This window comes from Canis lupus, chromosome 9, assembly GCF_003254725.2.
Source record: "Canis lupus dingo isolate Sandy chromosome 9, ASM325472v2, whole genome shotgun sequence".
Taxonomy (NCBI): Eukaryota; Metazoa; Chordata; class Mammalia; order Carnivora; family Canidae; genus Canis; species Canis lupus.
The window spans coordinates 41,499,148-41,525,892 of NC_064251.1; the positions used below are offsets into that span (position 1 = coordinate 41,499,148).

Sequence of the window (26,745 nt, forward strand, 5' to 3'; positions counted from 1 at the left end):
TGTTCCTAGGTGTAGATTGTTTTATTTAATACTGGTCATAATTTATAGGATTTCTTTAGTTTGTCACAGTTCAATTGTTCTTCATCAGTTTTGCAAAGTTCTTGTCTATGAGCTCTTCAGATGCTGTTTCTGCCTCTTCTATCTCCTCTCCCTTAGGACTTGAGTTACTCAGATCATCTCACCATATCTGATGTGCCTCTTAACCTCTCTTTTGTATATATCTTTTTGTCTCTCCATGCTTTGTTCTTGGAAATTTCTTCCCAGAAAATGTTTCATTTAATGATGAAAATTGAGAAGTCAGTGGATCAGTCATCAGTCAGTTGATCCACTGACTTCTCAATTTCCATCATTATATTTTTCACCCTGAGTTATTCATCTGATTCTGTTCTTTTTTATAGTTTCTGGTTCTCTAAAAAATGTTCAATACTGTCTTTTGTCATCTTGAGCATGGTAAGCATAGTTATTTTATTATCTCTGATAATTCCAATATCTGGATTCCTGCAGGTCTTTTTATTTTCTATGTTGTTTTGCTGTTTCTAATTCTTGTTATCTTGGTTCCTTATGTGTCTGGTTAATTTTTATTTTGCTCCTAACATTATACTGGCAAAATCATTTATAGACGTGACTGGAGAGCCAGGTTTATGTAATCTTTCTCCAATAAAGATTTACCTTTGCTCTTTTAGGCAGCTAAGAGCACTAGTATTCCAAATCAACTATTCCAATTTCAGGTTCCTGTGAGGGACTGCCTATGTCTAACTCACCTCATTGCTAGCGGCATCCTTTTCGAATCCCAGCCCAAAGTAAGGGGGAAATACCCATGACCTCCTCCTTTTCAGGCCTTACACTCTGATCTCTTTCCTCCTAGCCCCATGAAGCTATCAAAGCCTCTACTCAGATCCCATCCACTTCCTCTGGAGTTGGCTGACTCTCCTGGGAAAAGGAAACCTCAAACCTGGAAACCTCCATAGCATTCTCCTCCTCCTAGATTCTGGCCCCGTAATTTAATTCTTCACTGTCTTTAAGCAGATGTTTTTAAAGCTGCCACAAATGTGATGAGAAAAGGCAGGTGTGTTCTATGCAGAATAATGGCCTCTGCATTTCAGCACCAGTTCTCTGACACTAACGGAGTTCAGTTCAATTCTAACACTGACTACCTGAACAGCCAGATGAAAAGATGCACACAGTGACAAGGTCTAGAAAGTCTGGACATCTGGAGAGCAAGAGCTTCTGTTCTCATGAAGTCAGGGTACATCACCCTCCCCATACATGGATATGTTCACCACAAGAGAGCTCATTGGAACCTCAGTGTCTGAGTTTTTTAAATAAGGCTTTAGATACATAAGCATGATTGGTTAAATCATTAGCCCATGTTTAGACTCAACCTCCATCCTTCCTCTCCTCCTCTGAGGTCAGACTGCTGAAAATCCCACCTCTCTAATCCTGTGGAGGGTTTTTTGATGTCTACCCCCCATTCTGAAGGGATGCTGGGAGCTGGGAATGAGTCACCTCATTAGCATAACAAAGACACTCCTACCACTGATGACATTCCAAAGGTTTTAGAAGTTCTGTGCCAGGAACCTGGGACAAAGTCCGGAAAGAGAGAGAGATTTTATTATTATACCACAGCCCCCCAAGCTTATCCATGCCCTCATCCCAGAACCTGTAAACATGTTATGTTACATGGCAAGGTAGAATGAAGGTTGCCGATGGAGTTAAGGTTCATGACTGCTGAACTTAAAATAAATGGGTTATCCTGCATTATCCAGATAGGCGCTTTGTAAATTTAAGAGTCCTTCAAAGGGAAAGAGAAATGCAGAAGAGTCAGAACCAGAGAGAGGATATCATTTGAAAGACTCAGTGGGCCATTACTGGCCTTCAAGATGGAAGGAGGCCACAAGCCAAGGAATGTGGGCAGCCTCTAGAGAGGCTGGAAAAGATAAAGTGGGTTCTAAGAGTCTCTAGAAAATAAGAGCCCTGCTGACACCTGGATTTTTAGCCCACCAAGACCCATCTCAGACTGCTGACCTCCAGAGTTCTATGAAAATAAATTTATGTTGTTTAAAACCATTAAATTTGTGGTGGTGTAGAAAACTGACCTCTGTGCTTCAGAACCAAAATATAACAGAAAGATAAATTTATTGCTTTGCTGGGCAAAGGAGGCTGCAGCAGGCTATGGCCTTCGAAAACCACAAGCCCTTGGGGAGGAAAGGACTGGGGAATTTTATAGGGAAATACAGGATCTTGCAGGTTTTGACAGGTACTACCAGCCTCCTCCATCACATCTTTAGGGTGGTACCAGGTTCCTGAAACAAAGGGATAAGAAGGGAGGAGGGGAGCTTTCTGGATGAGGGGGGGAAAGTGACTTTAAAATCGAGTTTTGGGATGCCTGGGTGGCTTAGTGGTTGAGCATCTGCCTTCGGCTCAGGGCGTTGATCCCTCAGTCCCGGGATTGAGTCCTACATCAGGCTCTGTGCAGGGAGCCTGCTTCTCCCTCTGCCTATGTCTCTGCCTGCCTCTCTCTCTGTGTCTCTCATGAATAAATAAATAAAATCTTAAAAAAAAAAATCGAGCTTTGCTGAAGCATTAGTGCAGCCATTTTAACTTTTGTTAAACTTTGTGCTTTTAAGCGGTTTCAGTGGTAATCTGTGGTGGCAGGAATAGGAAATGAACACAGCAGAGCCTAGAAAAAAGGGGAAAAGTGGCATTTTTTTTTCATCATGGAAGGCAGCATGATAAATCTGTACTTGGAGCTTCTGGTATTGATGTTGAAAATTCACTCAGAATGCAAGTGACTTCACATTTTTCAAATCTCTCTCCTTGAATTATTTACTACTTCTTTTTACCTCCAGCCCTCAGTGGAGCTCCAAATTGCCTAATTATCTACAGAGGACTCTAACTCTTAATTAAAGTACATCTGTGTATCTGATAGGTAATAGATCAGAGAAAGTTACTCTTTACTCTGGTAAGCAGGATACATTTGACCTCCTTGATTCATCCAGTGATAATTTGTTACCTTCAGCAGACCAGGATCTATGCCAGCACAGTTTTATACTTAAAAGAAGTTATGATCTAATGCATGGTACAAAACTCAATTGGCCCAGAGGGAGAAATTTCTTGCTAGGCTCTTTCTTAGAGTCACTGACACCTACAGGAGGTTTTGTAGCTCTACTTACAAATGTTAATATCTTTTTCAGAAGCACAAACTGATGTGATGATGATGGTGGTGGTGGTGGCCATGGTGGCAGCTGATGCTTATGGAGCACTTACTATGTGCCAGGGCTGTCCTTAGGCTTTATGTTCTTCGTTGCAATTCATCTTTACCATTCTCCTGCTTCTTTCTATTAAATTACTTTCTGTTACTTTATAACCATCTTTCCATAAATACACATAAACTCAGTGGTTACGTATTTCAGTTATTTACTCTTTAGTTTTATACGGTTCCTGGTGAATCCTAAAATATAATAAAACAAAATTTTAGCTAAATGCACAAGAACTCCCAATCTTGAAGGGAAAGGGAGAATAACTACTTTATTCACAAGTATGCCTGAGAAATTAGAGGCACTGAGCTTAATTTGACACAATTAACACTAATTACATGTTAGCATCCTTAGTTTGGGATTTTTCTCCAGTGAAACTTATCATTTGCTGATTTATTTCTTTAGGAGCCATATTATGTACGTTGCATCAAACCCAACGACAAGAAATCTCCACAGATATTTGATGACGAGCGCTGCCGGCACCAAGTAGAATATCTTGGGCTACTGGAAAATGTGAGGGTGCGGCGGGCAGGGTTTGCCTTCCGCCAGACGTACGAGAAGTTTCTTCACAGGTGAGAACAGACTAAAGAACTCTGACATTGACAGTTCCAGAGTCATCCTCACCCACGTATGACAGTGCATCAACACATATTAGTCTAAGTACTTGTCAAATGAATAAGGGTCAAGAGAACTGCAAATATGAAAGACTTTCTTAGCAAAAGAGTCTCCCTGAGTTTATGATTTATGGACCATGAGAAAAGATTCATTCTTTGGGGGGAAAATATGGTCATTGTAGTTTGGTAGAAAGAACTTGGACTCAAAAGTTAAATCTAGGTTGGAATACTGGGTATGTTACTCATTTGCTGTGTGATCATAGGCTAAAAATTTAATATCCTTGGCTCTGTTTCTCCATCGGTAAAATGTGTTTAATAACATTACATCATAAGGCTGTTGTTGCGGGGAGTAAATTAACCTAAATAAAAAAGCCAGGTGATGGGATCCCTGGGTGGCGCAGCGGTTTAGCGCCTGCCTTTGGCCCAGGGCGCGATCCTGGAGACCTGGGATCGAGTCCCACGTTGGGCTCCCGGTGCATGGAGCCTGCTTCTCCCTCTGCCTGTGTGTCTGCCTCTCTCTCTCTCTCTCTGTGACTATCATAAATAAAAAAAAATAATAATAAAAAATAAAAAAAATAAGCCAGGTGCCTGGCACAAAATATATGTTCAATTAATGCTACTTATCCTTACTGATATTAGTAATTACCATAATAACAAAGTATTAAGGAGTTTAATCATGGAGACCATGGAGTTAGTCTACCTGGTTTGAATCCTGGCTTTGCCATTTCTTGGCTTTTTGACCTTGGGCAAATCACACTATCTTTCCATGCCTCTGTTTCCTCCTGTGTTAAAAAGGGGTTAATAATAGTAACTACTTTTTAGGATTGCTGGAGAAATAAATGAGAATCTGTGTGTGTGTGTGTGTGTGTGTGCACGTGCGTGCACGCATGTGTGTTTGTGTGTGTGTGTGTATAAAGCAGTTAGAATGGAACCTGGCCTGTAGCAATCACTCAATATATGTAAGATATCATTGCTGCTGTTATTTATTGTTAGTAATGATAATGATAGTTGACAACTGGGACTTCCAAAGTCCCTCAAATTCCATCTGTTCATTTATCTCTAAATACTTATTGAACATTTCCTGTGTTCTAGACTACAGATTCCACAGAATAAGAATATATAGATAAAATATTGGGTGCTCAGAAGAGTCTCTAAGAAGATAATAATGGCAGGAAAGAACCAGCCATATGAACATCAGAGGGAACGGCAGATGGGCAGAAGGAACAGGGAGGGAGAGGCTCCACTGTGGTAGTAAGTGTGGTGTGTTAGGTAGCAAACTTAGCTGTGTGGTTGGAGGCTGCTCAGTGATAGGGCAGGGATATGAGATGAGATCAGAGAGGTGGACAGGGGCCAGATCATGTTGAATTTTATAATCCAGACTAAACAGTTTAGATTTTGGCTAACTGTGGCAGGAGCCCATTGGTGGATTTTAAGCAGGGAGCAACCCAATCTTATGGATATTTGAGGAGATACTGTAGCCTCTATGTGAATAGGAAGCAAGGAGACATTTAGGGATGTTACTACAGGAGCCCAGGAGAGGGGCCTTCCTAGTGACTTGAACAAGAGCTTATTATAGATCCAACGATAGCAGATCCAGGATATGTTAGGGGAAGGTTAACCAGGCTTGCTCATGGATTGGCTAGATCAGAGAGGAACAGAGAGGAGTGAGGGATTATGATTAGATTTTGGCGTGGGTGAGCTTACACCATTTGCTGAGATAAGATTGGGTAACAGAAGCTTGAGGAAGAGGTCATGGAACAGGGGCAAGGATGGAATCAGAATTTGTCTCCTGACTCTTGGGTTTGAAATGGCTACTAAAAATCTCGGTAGAGATATTAAGTGAGCTATTAAATACACATATCTGGAGTTCCAGAAAGAAGCACAGATTGGAGATATACTGGAGTCATTAGTGTGGAGATGATATATAAATTCTTAGAACTGTATAGAGAAGAGAAGGAGGCTCCTTCAAATATTTAGGTTTGTGATCTGATATGAAGGAATCACCAAAGAGAAGAAAAGAAGCAACCAATGAGGGAAGACATACTAGAAGAGGATTATGTCACGAAGCCAAGATAAGATGGCATTTCAAGAAGAAAAGTGTAGTTACCATCTCACATGTTGCTGTGCAGTCAAGTAAGATAAAGGTAGAAACTTCAGCATTATATCTGGCAACATAAAGACCAGGGGCAAAAAGTCTGGGCAGAACCCAATTTGAACAGGTTGGGAAAGTGAAGAGAGAAGCTGGATGCCTATAGACAACTTAAAAATTTGTGCTGGGAATGAGGGTAGGGAAGAATGGAAACAGGAATGGGATGTGAGGTCAGAAGACATCACATTCTAGGAATGTGTATGCAGGTGGGGCTGATTCAGAACAGAGGGAGAATCCAGTGGTGCAGGAGAAAGGGAGATCATGGTGATTATCATGATATCCCTGGGAAGGCGAGGCCCAGAATCCCACACACAGGTAGAAGGTTTGTTAGCATTTGGTAAGAGCAGGGATGCTTCCCCCATAGCAACAGGACAAAAGGCAGAGAATATGAATACAGATGCAGAAAGGCTCAAAGATTGGCTGATGGCAAAGATGATGTTCTGATTGGATTGCTTCAATTTCCTTAACCAAGCATGAGGTGAGGCTAAGAGTGGGGAGTAAAGATAAGGAGAGGTGCTGTGGGAGGTTTGAGGGGAAATGAGAACACTCATTTTGGAGAGTGGGAAAGCACAGGTTTGTATGGCATGATTGCTGTCAGGAAGATCTGAGAGTCCTTGTGAGATATGAGGCTATAAATTGAGACCACCGGCATTATTGTTTTTTCCACCAGTGTCCAGCCACTTTTGCACAGAATTGAAAGGGATTGCACTAAATTGCAATGAATGAATAAAACACAATAGCCTGGAAAATTCGAACTTCATTTTACACTGATCAAAAGGTTATGCTCAAAATTGGCCATTTTCCTTATTAAAATCATACTATTCTTTAGATTTGATTTTTCATTTGCTTATTAAGGCTGAAGAGTTGGGATGTTTTTGTGAGCAGAAATGTGTTCATCCTGAGTCTCGATTTCAAAGTGTCAAATTATGTTAGAAAGATTGCTAGTCTGTTGTTATTACCGTTAGAATTCTAGCAATTGCTCAGTAAGTTGGTTTTTGAATAATTTGGTTTTTTATTATCACCCATAAAAAATCAACAGAAGTTAAATATTGAACTGAGCAGGGTAGAATTGTGTAACTATAGGGTGGGGCTGACCCGAAAATATTTTATCATGAGACAAAGGGAAACCGTGGAGAGTAGCTGAGGTAGGAGAACGGTAAGCAAGCCTGATTTGGAGGAGACAAGGAATTTTCTAAATGCATACATATCTTTAACATTTAATTCAGGAGATTTTGGTGTGTTTGTTTCTTGGTATAGGAGACATGCTATAAGGATTGGAATATGTTTTCTAACATACACATAAAAATACAACAGAAAAGATTAAAAAGAACCTGTGAATTTTAAATATGGTGGTCTTAGTGGCATAAGCTTAAATTCATTTCTACTCCAAGAGCATAACCAAATAATGTAAATTATATAAAACCAAGAAAATGCACAGCCACATTATGGAATCAAGAAGGGCGTTTCACGGTGAACCTTGGATATGTAACTCCCTCCTAAATATGATGTGAAGCAGATGTGAGGACCCAGTTGTAAGCCAGGGTCACAGTTTTAAGGAAAGACTGCCTTTGCCATTCAGGAAACCGTCCTGAATATACTGTTTCTGAGAAGTTTGCCACAGCTACAGCACCAGGAGGTAGCTGCAATGGTCAGGACAAGTGATACCTCCATAGCTGCAAAGGGGACATTGTAGGCATGATGGCCAACACCCAGGAAGCAAAAGTAGCCATGTTTTAAAAGACCAACCAAAGCTGGGATGTACACAGAAGGACATGTAGAAGTAGACAAGATAACAGCAAAACGTCTGAGAAAGACCAGACCATGAAAAAGAGACAGTTAGCTCAATAAATATCAAACCTTACACCCAAGGAACCAGAGCAAGGAGTAAATGGCACTGGAATAAGCCTACTTAATATTTTCAGAGAGATAAAGGAGAAAATTATGATCCTAGAATAGGAATATGAAGTCAGAAACAAGAACAGGTAATTACTGGAAAGAATAATTAGAGATTTGGAAAATGAAAATCAGGTTAAACACAACTGAAGAGAGAAAGCATTGTCCATCAGTAGGAGAATGAGTCAGCAACATGTCGTATGATTACAGTGCCAGCTAAGGGGATGAATGGCTGATGTAGCAACATAAATGAATGACACGTCATGTCAAAAAAAGTAACAAAAGAATATATCCTTCATGCTGCCACTTATGTGGAGTTCAAGAACAGATAGCCATCAGAACTGTGGTTGGTTCCGGAGTGGGGGAACTGATGGGAAAGGAGAAGGAGACACTCTCTGAGATTATGCAGATGTTCTGCATCTTGATGGGGTGTCAGTTTCATGGGTGTATACATTTTTCAAAATTTGTTGAACTGTATACCTGAAGGTGTGCCTTTACTGTATGTAAATTTTACCACAATTTAAAAAAATTACAGTAAACCTTTTTTAAAAAACAAATTAGTAAACTGGAAGATCAAGTTGAAGAGTTTTTGCAGATCTCATCACAAAGTAAAAGAGATGGGAAATACTAAAATTCAGGCAGTGTGTAAGGTCGATCCAGGAGTGCCAGCACTTGTTCAACAGGAGCATCTGAAGGAAAGAGAGAGAAGAGGGGAGGAGCACTATTTGAACAAATAGTGGCCAGGAATTTTCCTGAACCAGAAAAAGACAACAATCTTCAAATTGAAAGAATATACTGAGTGTAAAGCATGTGAATCCTTAAAAAATGAAACATACATTATGGTCACTTTTAGAATGTTAGAGATAAAAGAAAATACTTAGAGCTCCCAGGAAAAGACAAAGTACTACCAGGGAGTGAGAATCATACAGACATCAGACTTCTCATTAGCAGCATTTGACGCAGACAGACAAAGCAGCAATATCTTCATAATGACAGAGGATGAACTTAATGCTTAGAATTTTATTCCATGCTGGGGATGCCCGGGTGGCTTAGTCGGTTAAGCAGCCAGCTCTTGATTTAGGCTCAGGTCATGATCCCAAGCTTTGGGCTCCATACTCAGTGGGGAGCTTGCTTGAGTACTCTCTCTTTCTCTTTCTTTCTCCCTTCTCCCTCTCTCTTCCTCTCTCCCCCCTCTCCCTCTCTCCCCCCTCTGCCCCTCCCCTACTCACACAGGCTCTCTCTCTTTCTCTCTCTCAAATAAATAAATCTTAAAAAAAAATTTCATTCTATGCCAAATTATAATTTAAGAGTGTGAGTACAATAAAAATATTTTCTGACATATATAGGCTCAAAAAGTTTACTATTCAGAGATCCTCTCTGAAAAATCTTCTAGAGCAAAAGGAAAAACAAATGCAGAAGAGAAAAATGGAATGCAAACACTAATATTAAATAAATAAATTAGTGAAACTATTTTTAAAATCTGAACGTGTCCATTGTAAGTGGGAAAAAGCCTTTGGTAAAAATTGAACAAAAATGAAAATTGAAGTGAAAAGTACAGAGAAGTAAAGACTTTTGTACTGTTTATGGAAAAGATATAGATGATAATTAACTAGACAGGAAAAAACAATCATATATTTTCATATAAAAATATACTTTTTATATATTAAAAATTTTAAGACAATGATAATAACAGTGGCTAACAATGTGAAATGCTCACTATATATACCAGGCACTGCCATTTTTTTTTTTTTTTTTTTGGATTTCAGTTTCTCAACCTTATCATCAAGACTCACTGCCTCCCATCATCAATATTTATTGAGCATTTACAGTGTACTAGGCACAATAGAACATACAGAAAACATTGTCCCTGCTCTTGTGGAGCTTACATTCTAAAAGAAAAAAAAATACACCTCTTTTAAAATGGTATTTTTGTTTGGTGTTTTCTGCAAGGTTCTGAGGAAATAGTCTGTAGGGTGAGCTTTGGGTATAACTTAGCCCCATCATTATTTAAAGAGAGGAAGAGGAAGGATTTTAAAGGCAGACAATGGCAGACCATTCAGGATAGGTAGGGCTTACAAGGAGATAAACACAATCTCATCAACGAAAGAGAGATTTGCACTGCTTTGAGAGCCCTACGAGTAGTAAGTCACTGAAGGTGACAACCAGATAAGGAAAGGATGGTACCTTCCATTTTTATGCAGATGAGGAAATGGAGGCACAGAAAGGTTGAGTAACCCCAGGTCACAGAGCCAAATAGTGGCCTTTAGGAGCCTGATTTGAACTCAGGCAGTTGCCTTCTGAGCTTACCATCAGTGTATTGGCTCCCAATTGAACAGATGGCTTTCAAATCAAAGGAGAAAATAAAATGAAATAAAGAAAACTCAATATCCAAGATAAGAACAATAAAAAGCAGCGGCAAGAAAGCATACCTAATAGAAAATATTTTAAAAGTTGAGACATCGGACACATGTTAATAATCAAAATACACGTGTTAAACCTACCTTTTAAAAGACAGAATTGGCAAGACAAGTCTGTCTAATTGATGATTATGTAAGTTGAGAATAGGTCGTCTCTATAGAGTCATCCAGAAAGGGTGCTGTGTGAGGCCGTGGAGTGTGCATCTGAGAAAAGAGCCTGTTTCTACTCTGCAGACTTTATCTTCCACTTTACATAAAATGAATTTGTTCAGATTGAGAAATTGCCATGTTATTTTATTGTCATACCAGTTAAACTAACTAGCAGTGGAAGTGGGGTGCAATAGACAGTGTGTATTGGACTCATGGTGCTAAAATGTTCAAAATTTGTTGAACTATATACCTGAAGGTATACCTTTACTGTATGTAAATTTTACCACAATTTAAAAGAAAAAGAAAGATTTTTCTACTGTCAGTTTTTGCTTTTAGATTCTACAGGTTTATTAAAGATAGATTTGAACCTAAATTTTTACTTGTCACTTTTCTTTATTTTCATTTCTTTTATTGAAAAAAGAGAGAGAAGGATTTTATTTTTTTTTTATTTTTTTTTTTTAAATTTTTATTTATTTATGATAGTCACAGAGAGAGAGAGAGAGGCAGAGACACAGGCAGAGGGAGAAGCAGGCTCCATGCACCGGGAGCCTGACGTGGGATTCGATCCCGGGTCTCCAGGATCGTGCCCTGGGCCAAAGGCAGGCGCTAAACCACTGCACCACCCAGGGATCCCGAGAAGGATTTTAAATGTTCTGATAACCTTAAAAGCTGTTCAAGTCTTTCAGGGAGATAATACTAGTTGTCAGGAAGCAGATGAATTCAGCTTTTTAATTCACAAGTTCAGGATGCTAGTTTGTGGGAGAACTGGGGTCATGTCATTTCACCATCGGGAAGAAAGGAAGAATGCCTAAGCTGAGCATTGTGGCAGGTGGTTATTTCCAGCTTCTGTCATATGCCTAAAACTTCAAACACCCCATTACTACCTGTACTATAGCCCAAATGTTGGATCTTATTCTGGCTCTACAACGAATTTGGGATGATCCTGATTTTGTTTCCTTTTTTCACGTGATATTACCTCTCCCTTCATACTTGAACTCTTTCATTTGGTTGTTTCTCTGCCTATCTGGCAACGGAGTGGTAGGCTTTCCAATGTATAGAGAGAAATAATGGGGACTGATGGTTGATGAAAAAATATCAGTAAAAGACTAAAGGATAAGAAGGAGCCAGCCTTTGAAGTAGTAGATTAAAAAGCATTCCAGGCAATGGGAACAACATAAGGCAAAAGCTCTGATGCAAGGAAGAGGCAACCACACTACAGGACCCTAAAGAAGGCCAATGTGATTAGAGTACATAGTGCTGAAGCAGGAGAGCAGTAAAAGATAAAAATGAGGTAAGGCATTCTAGGAATGTACTGTAGCAGCTGAGTTAGCAGAATGGATTGGGAAGGAACTGGAAAACAATTTGGGAGCCTATTGTAGTAAGCTTGATGGTGGCTTGGATTAGAACTGTGGCAGTAAAGACAAGAGTAGTTGAATTTTAAGTATATTTCAGAGGTAGACCCAGTAGGATTTGATGATGAATTAGAAGGACTGATAGAAAAGAGAAGGGATCAAATAACAATTCTGGCTTTAGTAACTGAGGGTGTTGAGGTGGGAAAGTGAAAGAGAAATGTAACACGCCCTCAAGAGTTATTTAGGCATTGTGTATATGCATCTGCCGCTCAGAACTGAGAGCTGGGCTATGGATAATAAATTCATGAATTGCAAAATAAAGTGGATGGAATAGATGAGGTGACATGGGGAGGTCGTACATAGAAGAGAATCTGTTATGGACCTTGGGGTACTCCAACATTTGGGGTTCCGGTAATGGAGGAGCAGTAGCCAGAAAATGAGATTGAGAAGAAATATCCAGAGAGACAGAAGGATATCAGGGAGATCACGCTGTCATGGAAGCTAAGAAATGAGAGATCCATCAAGAAGAAGGGATCAGAAGCCATTTAGGTACCTATTATCTCAGCAAGAAATGTGTGAAGCCCTATGAAGACCATTTAAAGACTCCCAAGGGGCACAAAAGTAGACTTGAACAAGTGGAAAGATATCCCTTGTTCTTAGGATGGTTCAACAACATGGACAGATTTAATGGCTTTAATGCGGGAGCCCAATAAAAATACCAGCAAGGATCTGTTTGTTTGTTTTGTGATTGTTTTCCCCTGGAACTATGTAAATTGATTCTAAAGTTCACATAGAAAAATAAGCATGCAGGAATAGCTAGAAAGACCTTTTAAAAAGAAAAAGATGAGGGACGCCTGAGTGGCTTAGCAGTTGAGCGTCTGCCTTTGGCTCAGGGCATGATCCCGGGATCGGAACCGAGTCCCACTTCGGGCTCCAGCGAGAAGCCTGCTTTTCCAAAACTCTGCCTGTGTCTCTGCCTCTCTCTGTGTGTGTCTCTCATGAATAAATAAATAAATCTTTAAAAAAATTTAAAGTAAAGAAAAGGATGAGAAGAGACCACCAGATATTAAAATATACTTAAGACATCTAATTAAAACCACATGGAACTGATGCAGAGCTGGACAGACGGCAGTGAAACAGACCAGGATGTCCAGAATTATACTGAAGTACATATGAAAGCATAGCATATGATTAAAATGCCATATTAAATCACTTTTCAGTAAATAGTGTTGGAACAACTGGGTAGCCACTTGTCAGAAGGTAAGATTGGATCCATACCTCACACTGTATACCAAAATAAAGTGGATGAAAGATTTAAATGTAAACAGTGAAAACATCTGACTACTAGAAGAATACGTAAATGAATTACTCTGTAATCTGAGTGGGAAGAGGAGCCTTTCCTATATGGATTAAAATTCAGATGCAGTATAGGAAAAGAATTACTGGACTTGGCTAGATGTGTTAAACAGCTTGGCATGGGGGGGGAAGAAGTACTGTGGTTGGCAGCCTTCTTGGATGGTCACAGTGTTCCCACCTCTTGGTACTCATCATCATGCCCTTTGCAGTACCCTTCCCTTAAATGTGGGCTAGCCCTAAATTATTTACTTCTAGAAAAATGGAATTTGGCAAAAGTAATAAAAGGTCACTTTTGAAAGAAGGCTGTGACCCTATGACTTCCATCTTACTCATTTTCACTCATGAAGAAGCTGGTGTGTAGCAAGCTGCCTTACAAGAAGCCAACTTGGCTACTTGTACCTAGAAACACAAATGGTTTTTGTATATTGATCTTACATGCTTAATTTTCTTTTAATGGTAATAGTTTTCACCCGAATATCTGCCTCATTTCCTTTGAAGTGACTTATAAATAATGTTAATTTCGTTCCTTCCCCAATCATACCAGTTTATTTATTGGTCTCTCTATGCTGGCTGGAAATCCCGTGATTGAGGCATCCTTGTCTTATTTCTGTGCATAAAGAGAATTTGTAAAGGTTACCCATTTTACAAATGATATTTGCTGTAGGTTCTTGGTAAATTAGCCTGTACTAGATTAAGGAAGTGCCCTTCTATCATTACTTTAGTAAGAGTCTTTATCATGAGGAGTGTTGTTTCTTATTAAAGTCTTTTTCTACATCTCTTATCAGCTTAATGAATAGAATTCATTATTAAGGGTTTTTTTTTCCATCTTTGAAGTGTCTTGAATTTATTAAATTGTCTTTCTGCATCTGAGACCATAAGGTTTCTCTCTCTTAATGTGTACCCTGTTCATTTTTCACACAGATACAAGATGATCTCTGAATTCACCTGGCCCAACCATGACCTCCCTTCAGACAAAGAGGCTGTCAAGAAGCTAATTGAACATTGTGGTTTTCAGGATGACGTAGCTTATGGGAAAACCAAAATTTTCATTCGAACACCCCGAACACTGTTTACCTTGGAAGAACTCCGTGCCCAGATGCTCATAAGGATTGTCCTCTTTCTACAAAAGGTAATTTTATATTTTATATATAAAGATCGGGTCTTGCTTTTATGTTCTTAAAAATTCGTTGGATGTTTTCTTTGATATTCACAATGGCATATTCTTTGTATCTATGCATATCTTAGAATGTTTTCTGTTGCCTTCACACATGGAAAATTTATTTGGCTGCTTGAACTCAAAATTATTCTATCCTCAAAACTCGAGACGTTTTATCTTCTTGTATTTAAAGTTGGAGAGATTCTGAAGCAGCCAACTTTTTGTCTCTTATAATTAACTGGGGTTTTTCCCTCAGCCTTACTGGGTAAAGAACTTGTTTTTAATCTTGTAATTCAAAAGTTTTGCCAATGCATTTAACACCCCCTGCTCACCATCATTACCCAGCACCAGAATTTGACTGAGGAGTGGGAGTGCTGACTTAAAGCTCATTAGATCATAGTAGCAATCATCATTATTCAGTGTGTGTGTGATGGTGGTGGTTGGGGGGGGGGGGGGGTACTTCTTACTTCATTCACTCACTCCTGTTTTTTTTTTATCCGCCATACCCATTTCCAAGCCTTCCATATGAACAATTTTAATATTAAAAAATTATATATGTAACTTTTTAAAAATACTGTGTCTCTGTGAGATGTATATTTTCTATGGGATATATACCAGGAGAAAAGTTGCTGGGTCAGAGGGTGTACACAGACCTGATTGGTCTAAGTAGTGCCTGTTTTTTCCCCGGAAGGACTGCCAGTTTGCACCAGCTCACTCAGGGAGTTACTGTGTGCCCACATCCTGACTAGTAGCATCCAGTCACCTCAGTTTTACAAGACTAATAGGTACAATGATATCTCACTAATAGGTACAATGTTGCTTTACATTGTATTTCTCTGGTTACCATTGAGCCTGAGCATCTCATTAAATGCGTATTTGCTTTCTTCCTATAAACTGCTGGATTGTATCCTTTTCCATTTTTCTCCTGGAGCTGGTATCATTTTCTTGTTAATAAGCAGGAATTCCTTGAGTATTTTGGACATTAATCACTTACATTGTTAGATACTTTAAATACTTTTTTTTTTTTTTTTTTTTAAGAGGGAGAGGGCAGCAGGGGAGAGAGGGAGAGAGAGACTTTAAGCAGGCTCCATTGTGGACACAGCCTGACACAGGGCTTGATCTCACAACCCTGAGATCATAACCTGAGCATAAACCAAGAGTTGAATGCCCAATGACTGAGCCACCCAGGAGCCCTGAAGAGAATCCTTAATTTTGACATCATCAAATTCTTCAATTCTTCGTCTTAAATTTTGTTGGACAGGGCTTTCCTTGTCCTCAGGTCACAAAGATACTAGCCTCTGTTTTCTCCTCTGAACTGTATACTTTCATCTTCCACATTTAAGTCTTGAATCCATTTAGAACCTACCTATATATGTGGTTTTGCACAGGAATCCAATTTTATTCTATATGGTGAACCATTTTCTCAGTACCATCTACTAAACAATATGTCCTTTTCAGTTTGATTTGTGGTGCCACATTTATCATATGTTGTCATGTGTATATATTCTGTCTCCGAATGTTTATTTATACCGTTGCCATTTTTTTTTTACAATGATGCCACATTGTTTTTATTGCAGTATGTCTTAGTGTTTAGTAGAAGTCATCTTTTTCTTACTCTTTATGAAGGTGGATTAATTTACATATATACCTTATTATGCAACATAAATGTTAATGTGTGTTTATTGGGTTCATTAAATTCAACAATAATTTTTATTAGGATTACATTGAATGTATAGATTAATTTGAAAGAATTAACATTTTTACAATATTAAATCATCTGAAGAGTATAGAATAGGCTTATTTAAATCAATTCTTTGACCTTTAGATTTAGAAAGGCCTTCAGGGTCAATTCATGGTTAATTCCTTATTGTTTTTGTTACTGCTATGAAATTTTTATTCTATATCCTGGTGTTGATACAGAGAAATAATATGGGCTTCTGTTGACTTACCTGTATCCAGAGTGAGACCTTGTTGATTGTTAGTTTTTCTGGGGAAGTGATTATATCATGTGCAAATAATGAACTTTTTTTTTTTCCTTCCCTTCCAATTGTTTCTAAGTTTTGGTCTCTTTTATTTATTTTTTTCAAGAACTTCGGAAAATCTCTCAAAATGGAGTACTAAATTCTATTTCATCCTGAGACAATTTCCTTCTCTTAACTGATTTTTTTTTTTTTTTTTTTTTGTATTGCTTTTGCTCAGTTCTGTTTTACGCAGGTTGGGTGTCTGTTTTCTGTTTGCTATGGTGAATTATTTTCACATATCTGTTCTTCCATATATTCAAATCCTTTATTTTGATCTTCAATACTTACCAATGGTATTTTTCTGTTGTTCTTTTGGCAGATCCAAAACTTTGCTTTTCTTCTTTATACCCCTTGAAGAGATTGACACAGGCTCAGGGTTTGGCCCTAACGAGAGTGACCCTCCCTCCCCGTTCATTTGGAACAGTCCAGGTTTATGACTGTTGTCTCTCATACCCCTTTTGCTCTCAAAAGTGTCACTTTTGATATGGATAATTATGGATAATACATTGTATAGTCGCCTACCTTGAACTTACTTTCTGTCCATGTGGTTGCTGGTAGAATCCTGTTCTTACATCTCCTGTCACAGTTTGTTCGCTTCCTCCACAGTTGACGCGTCCCACAGGCTTTCATCTTACAGCTCTGCTAGTCACAGATTGCACGCCCAGCCCCATGAGCCAACTCTTGCATAGTAGGTATGCACACCTACTACGGTTCTTCCTTTCTCTGTTCTCTCTACAGCACCTCTGCTTTCCTTCTGGTGAGAAATCATGATTTCTATTTAGAAAAGGGAGATGCTAAAGGAGAAAGAATGTCTACTTCAACAGCTATCACCTAAGCCAGGGGAGAAGAGCTGTCCAGTCTGCTCAGTGTTGTAGATCTTGAATTTCTGAACCATAAAGCAGTGGAGCAGGAAATAAAATAAGGATTTTCCTCTGAACTCTCAGGCAGACTATAGGTGATCTAATGATTTGTTCTTTAAACCAACTCCACGGGCCATAAAATTATTGGAAATTTCTCTCAGCTTCTGGGAATAGGTCATCAGTCACCTACCTTTTCATGTGCTGTGTATTTTTATTTTCTTCTGTAATCTTACAGAAATGGAACAGGAAGTTAGGGGAGGCAGCATCAAGAGATGCTATTTTTTTTTAAGATTTTATTTATTTATTCATGAGAGAGAGAAAGGGAGAGGCAGAGACATAGGTAGAGGGAGAAGCAGGCTCCATGCAGGGAGCCTGATGTGGGACTTGATCCTGGGATTCCGGGATCATGCCCTGAGCCAAAGGCAAGGCTCAGCCGCTGAGCCCCCCAGGCATCCCAGAAAATGCTATCTTAAACCAGAATCTCCAAAAATTGACTTTTATTTTTCCTTTTTAAATTAAAAATAGCTTTATCTTTTTTAATTGTATGATTATACAATTAAAGCATACTTATTGCAAAAACAAATTCAAATCATATAGAAAAGTGTAAGAGAAACCATGGAAAATCACCTAAAATCCCACCATCCAGAGATCACAAGCCATTAACGTTGTGGTGGTCATCCTTTCTAATATCTTTCTGCGCATATCAACATGTACTATAATATAAATGAGATAATTCGTGTGGTGACTTTTTTATGAGCACATTTCTCTTTTTTTTAAATAAGATTTTGTTATTCTTTTTCCAATATTTACCTTCTCTGCCCACATCTCGTCCTGCCACGTATGTCAAAGAATCCCTAAGACCACTTCCAATTTTGGTAATTCACCAGAAGGATTCACAGGGCTCAGCATATAGTTGTACTCATGAATTAAATTTATTACCGCAAAAAGATACAAAGCAAAATCAGCAAAGGGAAAAGGCACATGGGGCAAAATCTGGAGGAAACCAGAAACAAGCTTCCAAGAGTTCTCTCCCAGTGGAGTTGCATAGGACATGCTTAATTCCTTCAGAAATGTGACAACACGTGCTAAGTGCTGTCTACCAGGGGAGATCATTAGAGACTCAGTGCTCAAAGTTTTTACTGGGGATTGGTTATGTAGGCACCCTCTGACTAACATGTGCTGAAATCCCAGACTCGAGAAGGAAATCAGATATGCAGCATAAATCCCGTTGTTTGCACAAGCAGTATAACCAAATAGAGCCACTCTTATCATTTAGGGAAGGTTTTATATCAGCATATAAAACTACCCAGTCAAGTTTGCAGACACTGGCCAAGGGCCAACCATGGAATCAGGCTTTTCTAAGGATACAGTCTCAGGCCTGCTGTGTTAACTCCTTTCTGATACTCCCACTATCTTCCCATAACTTTAATGGACTTCCTTATACATGTAGGAATACTTCATCCTGTGTACTAGATACTTCTTTGCTACAGCCTTCATTCTATGCACTGGATTCCCATGAGAAAGATTATTGCTTGAAGGGTGTACATGTTTGTAATCATCATACATACTAACAGTTCACATTGTGTAGCCCACAACGTAAGTGAACTTCTTTTCCCTAATGTTTTTTTAACTACAGTGACTTTTACCAGGCTTTTGGACTTTTTCCACTCTTATCAGTAAGAAGTAGTAACTCATGTCTACTTTAATTTTGTATTCCCATGACTCTTCATGAGGGTATGTTTATTGTCCTTTTTGGATTGCCTCTTCAGTTATTTGCTTATTTGTATCCATGGCCCATTTTTCTCTTGGGTTGTTTGTCTTTTTCTTATGAACTTGTGGGAGCTGTTATCTTTATGTATTGCAATTATTTTTCCTAAGCTATCATTTGTCATTTGAATCCATTTAAAATATACTCTTTGACATGAAATTTTCCACTTAATATTTCTTATCTTTTTTTCTTTGATCTTTGAGTTTCTTCAAGAAAGTTATGGATCTGGGATTTAGTTTTTATAATTGGTATTATATAAGGGTCCAACTCTGTTGTTCCAAGTTAAAAGCAAGCTATTCTAATTCAGTTTATTTAAAAATTCTTCTTTTTTCCACTAAATTAAAAGTCTGCTTTTGTCTAACAATAAATTCCCATATATACTTGATTCTATTTTCAGGACTCACCATTTTATTCCATTGGCAATTCCTATGCCAATATCATACTGTGTTACAGGTTCTAACATGTGAGAACCTAGCTTTCAGGTTATTATCTCACCTTTTCTGTACCTCCAGAGAGATTTAATGGCAAGTTGGAAGTGGCAAAATCAATTATGTTAACTAAAACCAGAACCTCCAAAATTGTTGTTCTTAGAGGAACAAACTGCAAAACCAGAGATTACAGAAAAGATACAAATTGGATTACTTTCTGATTCATAAAAAAGTGTGTATTTCCACACTGTAACTATATAAACCTCAAAGTATTCAGTATCAAGAATTACAGATAATTTGTTTAGTGTATCTTGTTCATCTTTATATACTTGGTCATATGCTTGGTATTTTAGGAGATTTGTGAAATTGTTACAAATATGTTGGTTTTGGGGGGAGTTTTGATGTTGTTGTTGATTTGTTTTTTAGTTTTTTTTTTTAATTTTTTATTTATTTATGATAGTCACACACAGAGAGAGAGAGAGAGAGAGAGGCAGAGACACAGGCAAAGGGAGAAGCAGGCTCCATGCACTGGGAGCCCGATGTGGGATTCGATCCTCGGTCTCCAGGATCGCACCCTGGGCCAAAGGCAGGCGCTAAACCGCTGCGCCACCCAGGGATCCCGATTTGTTTGTTTTTTAAAGACAGACCATCCTAGGGGCGCCTAGGTGCACAGTCAGTGGAATGTCCAACTCTTAGTTTCAGTTTAGGTTGTAATCTCTGGAGTTCTGGGATTGAGCCCTGTCAGGTTCCACACTAACTACAGAGTCTGCCTAAGACTCTCCTTCTACCCCATCCCACCCCCTCTCAAATGAATAAATAAATCTTTAAACAAGAAATAACCATCTTAGGAGTGCCTAGATGGTTCAGTCCATTAAGCATCCAACTTTTGGTTTCAACTTAGGTCATGATCTCAGGGTCGTGGGATTGCACCCCATGTTGGCTCCATGCTCAGTGCAGAGTCTGCTTGAGATTCTCTCTCCCTCTCCCTTTGCCCTGTGCTTGCTTTCTTGCTCACTTGCTTTCTCTCTAAAATGAATAGATAAGTCTTTCAAAAAAAAAAAAGAATCATCTAGAGTTCAAAGACTTTTATTAGTTTTGTAGTACCTAAGTAGTTGCAATACAAATTCATGCAGAAAAATGAAAAATATACAAATAATTTTATAGTTTTAAAATACAATTTTATATTAAATATAAATGAAATCATGTCACCTAGTTATGTAATACTTTTTTGTCCAATCTTTACATGAGTAAACATTATTTGTGTATTTATAAGAGCCTTCTTTGTCCTTAATTTGATTTATTAGAGCTTCCTTAGTCAATCTGCTATTACTGGATGTTTAGGTTTTTCTTGTTTTTCATTCTGTAGGTCCCACTGCAGTGCACAGCTCTGCTTACCTAGAGCCGTGCCTGACCCAGAGTTCAATACATATTAGCTGTTGTTATTACTACTCATGCTGTTATTACTACTAGTAAGCAAATGTCATTATCCTTGATTATTTTCTTAGAATAAATTCTCAGACAGAAATTTTTGGTTTAAAAGATACACACTTTTAAGATTTTCTGTACCCATTGTCATACAGCTTCTGGAAAGATTGGACCAATTTATGCTCCCACCAGCTGATGCATGAAAGAGCTGGACTCACTGAAGCACTAGATATTTTTATTCTTATAAACATCCTTTCTGAATGACCTAAAACCTGAATGTTTTGCCTGAATATTGAAAAGAGCTTTTATACAAAACCCCAATTGTTGTGTACACATTTTTACATGTCTAAAAGAAATGAATCGGGATAGCCAGTGAGATTTTTTTTTAAGACCATACTTCTGTTCCTTTCATAATACATAATTGCTTCACTTACCCTCTACATATGAGTCTGTGTGTGTTCCTTACATCACATTTGAATGAGAAATCGGATAAGATGGTGTTTCTAGGCAGCACTGAAGAACTATTTAAAGTTTTCTCAATTATAGCTTTAAGCAAGGAGGTGCTGAGAGATCAGTAGTCAGCTCAGCAGCACGTGGGGCTGAGTTGACGTGTGTAATGAGTAAGTGTGTTGTGAGGCTAATCTGTCAAGTTGGTTTTTTAGTAGCTTTTTTCCTTTTTCAACTTGGACTTGACTGGTTTTGGCTTTTTTATCATTTGTCTTCTATGTATTATGTTCATTAATTCTCAGAAAATAAGACATTCATTTGTTGCATAGTTGGGGAAACCTTGAGGAAAACAATAATTTCTAATAATATTTTTTATGAAAATATCACACCAGATGTATTACAAAGAATCATGATTCTCTAATATTCTGTACACATTCTGTTTAAAATATGTTGCTGTCTTGGGAAAGGAATGGGTAATGGATCCTCTCAAGAAACTCTCCCTTTTTGGTATGTATATAGTTTTAAATTTATGTTTTTACTTTAAGGAGTGACACTGTCACTTTGATCAGGCCAAGATCAAAACTGTCATATAACATGATATGAAAGATGGATTCTCAAAGGGAAATAGAAAATATGAGGGAAGATTCTCTTTTGTGTGGCCATTAACAAATTTGGAATAGGTTAATGGATTTGAAGAATGGGTTTCTTGACCCATCTATAGGACAGATAGGTGCTTTTTTGAATTCATCTTCATTTGGGAAAATAGCCCTTTCTTAAAGGGTATCTATAGTTGATTGTAGATAGAGAACTTAATTAGTCACCATATGACATACTGGGACTGTTTCAGATCACACAGCTTTGATCCTAGCTCTAGGAATAGAATTATCCTTTCCAGTGTGCTATAGTGTAGTTAAGAGGTCAAGGCCCTTCTTATGTCACATCCTGAAGGCTACTAAACATAGACCTTGGGGATCCCTGGGTGGTGCAGCGGTTTGGCGCCTGCCTTTGGCCCAGGGCGCGATCCTGGAGACCCGGGATCGAATCCCACGTCGGGCTTCCGGTGCATGGAGCCTGCTTCTCTCTCTGCCTGTGTCTCTGCCTCTCTCTCTCTCTCTCTCTCTGTGACTATCTCTCTGCCTCTCTCTCTGTGTGTGACTATCGTAAATAAAAATTTAAAAAAAAATAAAAATAAAAATAAAAAATAAAAAAATAAACATAGACCTTCTCTCTTAAAGTAGTATCTTAAAGCTTTAATCATTTTCCTCCAAGCAGTTTGTGGGTACCCTGTGATTACTACTCATGCTGTTATTACTACTAGTAAGCACATGTCATTATCCTTGATTATTTTCTTTAAGCTCACAAATGCGACAGCTGCCAGTCCTTTGGAAATTTAAATCATGCTAGCCCCTGACTTGCTTCACACTACATGCTATGAGTTTTTCAGCTTTTATTCCATCCTATATGTGGCCCAGAACTTGTAGCACCCATGGCACTAGGAACTGTGGAGTCTACAGTCAAGTTTGAATCTAAAGTCAGTTGGTAAATTTCTCTTGTGAAACTATAGACATGTTTAGGTCGGAAATACTAGAAGCTTCACACTCTAAGTATTCAGATCTGTTGGCCTCGTATGATCCAGAGGCTCCCAGAGTTTTATTTTTGCTTGTCTGGTAGCTTCCTGATTCGAATATGGTAGTGGTTTGATTATTAGGCCATAGCAAACTTGGCACAATTTCATAAGCCAGATATGGGGGGACAAAGGAATGACTGGAGAAAAAGGGTGGAAAATAAGTGAGTGTGAGAAAGAGGCTATGATAAAGCTGAGGAAGGAGGAAAAGGCCCTCAAGCTAGTAAGAGAAAATATTCAAAATGTGGGCTTAATTCATGTGTGATTGTTTCCAATTTTACGTGGAGTTCAGGAGAGAATTATAGGGGAGTTGGTGATCTTTTTTAAAAATTCAAAATAAAGCATGCCTGGGTGGCTCAGTGGTTGAGTGTCTTTGGCTCAGGTCATGATCCTGAGGTCCGGGGTCAGATCTAACATTGGGCTCCTTGTGGAGAGCCTGCTTCTCCTTCTGCTTCTATCTCTGCCTTTCTGTGTGTCTCTCATGAGTAAATAAATAAAATCTTTTTTTTTAAATTTCAAAATAATAAATATTTGTCATTCTGCTGACAAGCTGATACTGTGAGAATATTATACAAAAATAAGGTTACCTATTTTTATCAATACACCAGCAGTATTTAAGCATGTTGTATATAATGTTTGGTTAAAAGTATACAGAAGCATTGAAGATTCAGCATGCTTTTGAGATGGCACATGGGAAAATTTCTTCTTGTTCTTATTTCAGTACTTCTGGGCCACTGCCCTCAAACTGGCAATCATGTTTTGGGGAGGGGACCACACTGCTGTAAAGCCTCCCTTGTGAAATTTCTTAGGGTGGTGATACTGGACATCCTTGAAATGTTCCTGAATTTACTGAGAAGGCTTCTAGTGAGTTTTATTTATGCATGCTATGAAGTAGATACATTTGAGCACATTAAGGAGGTATCCATCTATTTCCCATTGTGTTAAGAACAGTACTTTCGGGCAGTCTAGGTGGCTCAGTGGCTTAGTTCTGCCTTCAGCCCAGAGCGTAATCCTGGAGACCCGGAGTCGAGTCCACGTTGGGCTCCCTGCATGGAGCCTGCTTCTCCCTCTGCTTATGTCTCTGCGCCCCCGCCCCTCCCGTCTCTCATGAATCAATAAATAAAATCTTAAAAAAAAAAAAGAACAGTACTTTCAAAATCAAAAATAGATGTTTTTTAAAAAGAATAGATGTCAAACTAAATAGAATTACTTCTTTGTAGGGATCAAGATGCTCATGTAATTTTTTTTCTCTTTTGAGCTATCAATTCTGAGAATTGTACTAATCAATTCAGTGTCAATATTATGTTTGCCTCAGCAAGATAACCTTCTTTTCCCATATTTTGGAACAGTCTAATAGCATAGGAGTTAATCTGTTCAGGTTGAATTTCCCTGTGAAGACATGTAAGAGGGGGTATTTGTTGGATGGTAACTTTTTTTTTTTTTTTTAAGATTTTATTATTCATGAGAGACAGAGAGAGAGAGAGAGAAAGAGGCAGAGACACAGGCAGAGGGAGAAGCAGGCTCCACGCAGGGAGCCTGATGTGGGACTCGATCCCAGGTCTCCAAGATCAGGCCCTGGGCTGAAGGCGGTGCTAAACCGCTGAGCCACCTGGGCTGCCCCATGGATCGTAACTCTTAAACAACTTTCTCTAGCTCTTCATAACAATTGATGTGTTCTTATTTAGTATTATGCATGGAATCAGTTTGGGTGCTTTATATTTTCCTAGAAAATCATACAGGTTCTCAAATTTAATTGAATAGAATTGAACAAAGTAATCTTTTATGTTTCTTTTCATTTCCCCTGTGTCTTTAGTCATTCCCTCTTATTTCTTATTTTGTGTATTTGATTTGTACTCACTCTCGTTTTCTTTATCAACTTTAGTTAATGGTGCATTTTACTGTTTTTTTTTCCTTAATTAACCAGCTCCCTGACTTATTCATTCCACCATTTTTTAATTTCTAACTTATTAACTTTACTTTTTATCTTCATCAGTTCCTTCTTTTGGAATGGAAAAAGAAGAAACAAGCAGGAGATTATCTTTTCTCTGACTTCTAGCATTGGATGCTTCATGCAATTTTTTCTTTCACATTTATTAATAATGGATATGAAATGTGTTTTTAGAACTACTTTTGCTGTGTCTGTAAGACCTGATATATTATCATTTAAATATTTTTATGTTTAGATTTCCTCTTTCCCAAAAAATTGTTAAAATTTTTTTTCTGGGACACCTGGGTAGCTCAGTGGTTGAGCATCTGCCTTCAGCTAAGGGCATCATCCTGTGTCTGGGGATTGAGTCTCACATTGGGCTCCCTGAAAGGAGCCTGCTCCTCCCTCTGCCTATGTCTCTGATTCTCTCTGTCTCTCATAATAAATAAAATATCTTTTAAAAAATAAAAAAATAAAATTTTTTTCCAATTTAAATGTTTATTATTTATTTTTCTTAGTTGAGAGATAATTGTACACAATGTTACATTGGTTTTGGGGGTACAGGGTATTGATTTGACAAGTCTATATGCTGTGCTGTCCTCCCCACAAGTGTAGATACCATCTCTCACTGTAGAGCACTAGCACAATATTATTGAGTATATTCCTTATGCTGTACCTTTTATCCTTGCAATTTAGTCATTCCATACGTAGAAACATGTGTCTCTCACTCTTCTTCACCCATTCTGCCCATCTCCCTATCTCTCTCCCCTTTGGCAACCATCAGATTCATGGTTCTGTTTCTGTTTTGTTTGTTTTTTTTAAGATTCCAAATATAGATGAAATCATGCAATATTTGTCTTTCTCCAGCTTATTTCAGGTACCATAATATCCTCTAGGTCCATATATGTTGGCACAAACAGCAAGAGCTCATCCTTTTTTATGGCTGAGTAATATTCCAGTGTATATGCATTCCACATCCTCTTTATATATTCCTCTATTGATGGACACTTGGGTTACTTCCATATCTTGACTATTGTAAATAATGCTGCTATAAACATAGGCTTGCATGTATCTTTTCAAATTAGTGTTTTCATTTCCTTTGGGTAAATACCTGGTAGTGGAATTATTGGATCATATGGTATTTTTATTTTTAATTTTTTGAGGAGCCTCCATACTGTTTTCCACCGAGGCTGCTCCAGTTTGCATTCCCACCAGCAGTGCACAGGGATTTTCTTTTCTCCACATCCTCATCAACACTTATTATTTCTTGTCTTTTGATTCTGGCCATTCTGACAGGTGCAAGGCGATACCTCATTGTGATTTTGATTTGCATTTCCCCAATGATAAGTGATGTTGAGCATCTCTTCATGAATCTGTTGACTATTTAAAAATATTTTAAAAATCATTACTAGGCAATTCATGTTTTATTTCATTTTTTAGTTTGTTAGTAACTTTTAGTTTTACTGCATTATGATCATGGAATGTTAGGTGTACAAACTCTAGTTTTTGGAACTTATTAAATTTGGGGGGCCTAGTAGACAGTCCATCAATGGGGGGGGTGGTGTATAACTTGAAAGAAGGTATATTTCTCTCTCTTTTTGGACATTTTTATTATGAAACATTGCAAATACTTGCAAATGTAGAAAGAAGAGTTCCTCTGTTCCCTTATCTCAGCTTCAACAACTATGCTCTGCTTCAGTACTGCCTAGTACTCACCTCATGCTTTTATGGATGTTGATTTGGTTTGGGTTCGTGTTTTTTCAAGGGAGATCCCAGCTCTACTATCGTTTTACCCTTACATACCATTATAATCTCTATGGATAAGGACCTTGGCGTGTCACTCTCATACCACTTAAAATTAATAATAGTTCCTTAACATCACCTGATATCTAGTTTGTGTT

At 38.3% G+C, this 26,745-nt stretch overlaps 1 protein-coding gene across 4 annotated transcripts in view; it reads left to right on the forward strand.

Moving 5' to 3' along the window:
- MYO1D (myosin ID) overlaps positions 1–26,745 on the forward strand; it is a 326,601-nt gene that overhangs the window by 131,717 nt on the left and 168,139 nt on the right. For 3 of the 4 annotated variants that reach the window (XM_035720987.2, XM_049114792.1, XM_049114793.1), the window contains exons 15-16: positions 3,663–3,829; positions 14,110–14,317. In XM_035720987.2, the coding sequence (XP_035576880.1) occupies positions 3,663–3,829; positions 14,110–14,317 (375 nt within the window). Of the gene's footprint in view, positions 1–3,662; positions 3,830–14,109; positions 14,318–24,910; positions 25,334–26,745 lie in introns of those variants that run through there. The other variant, XM_049114794.1, reaches the window with a different exon arrangement.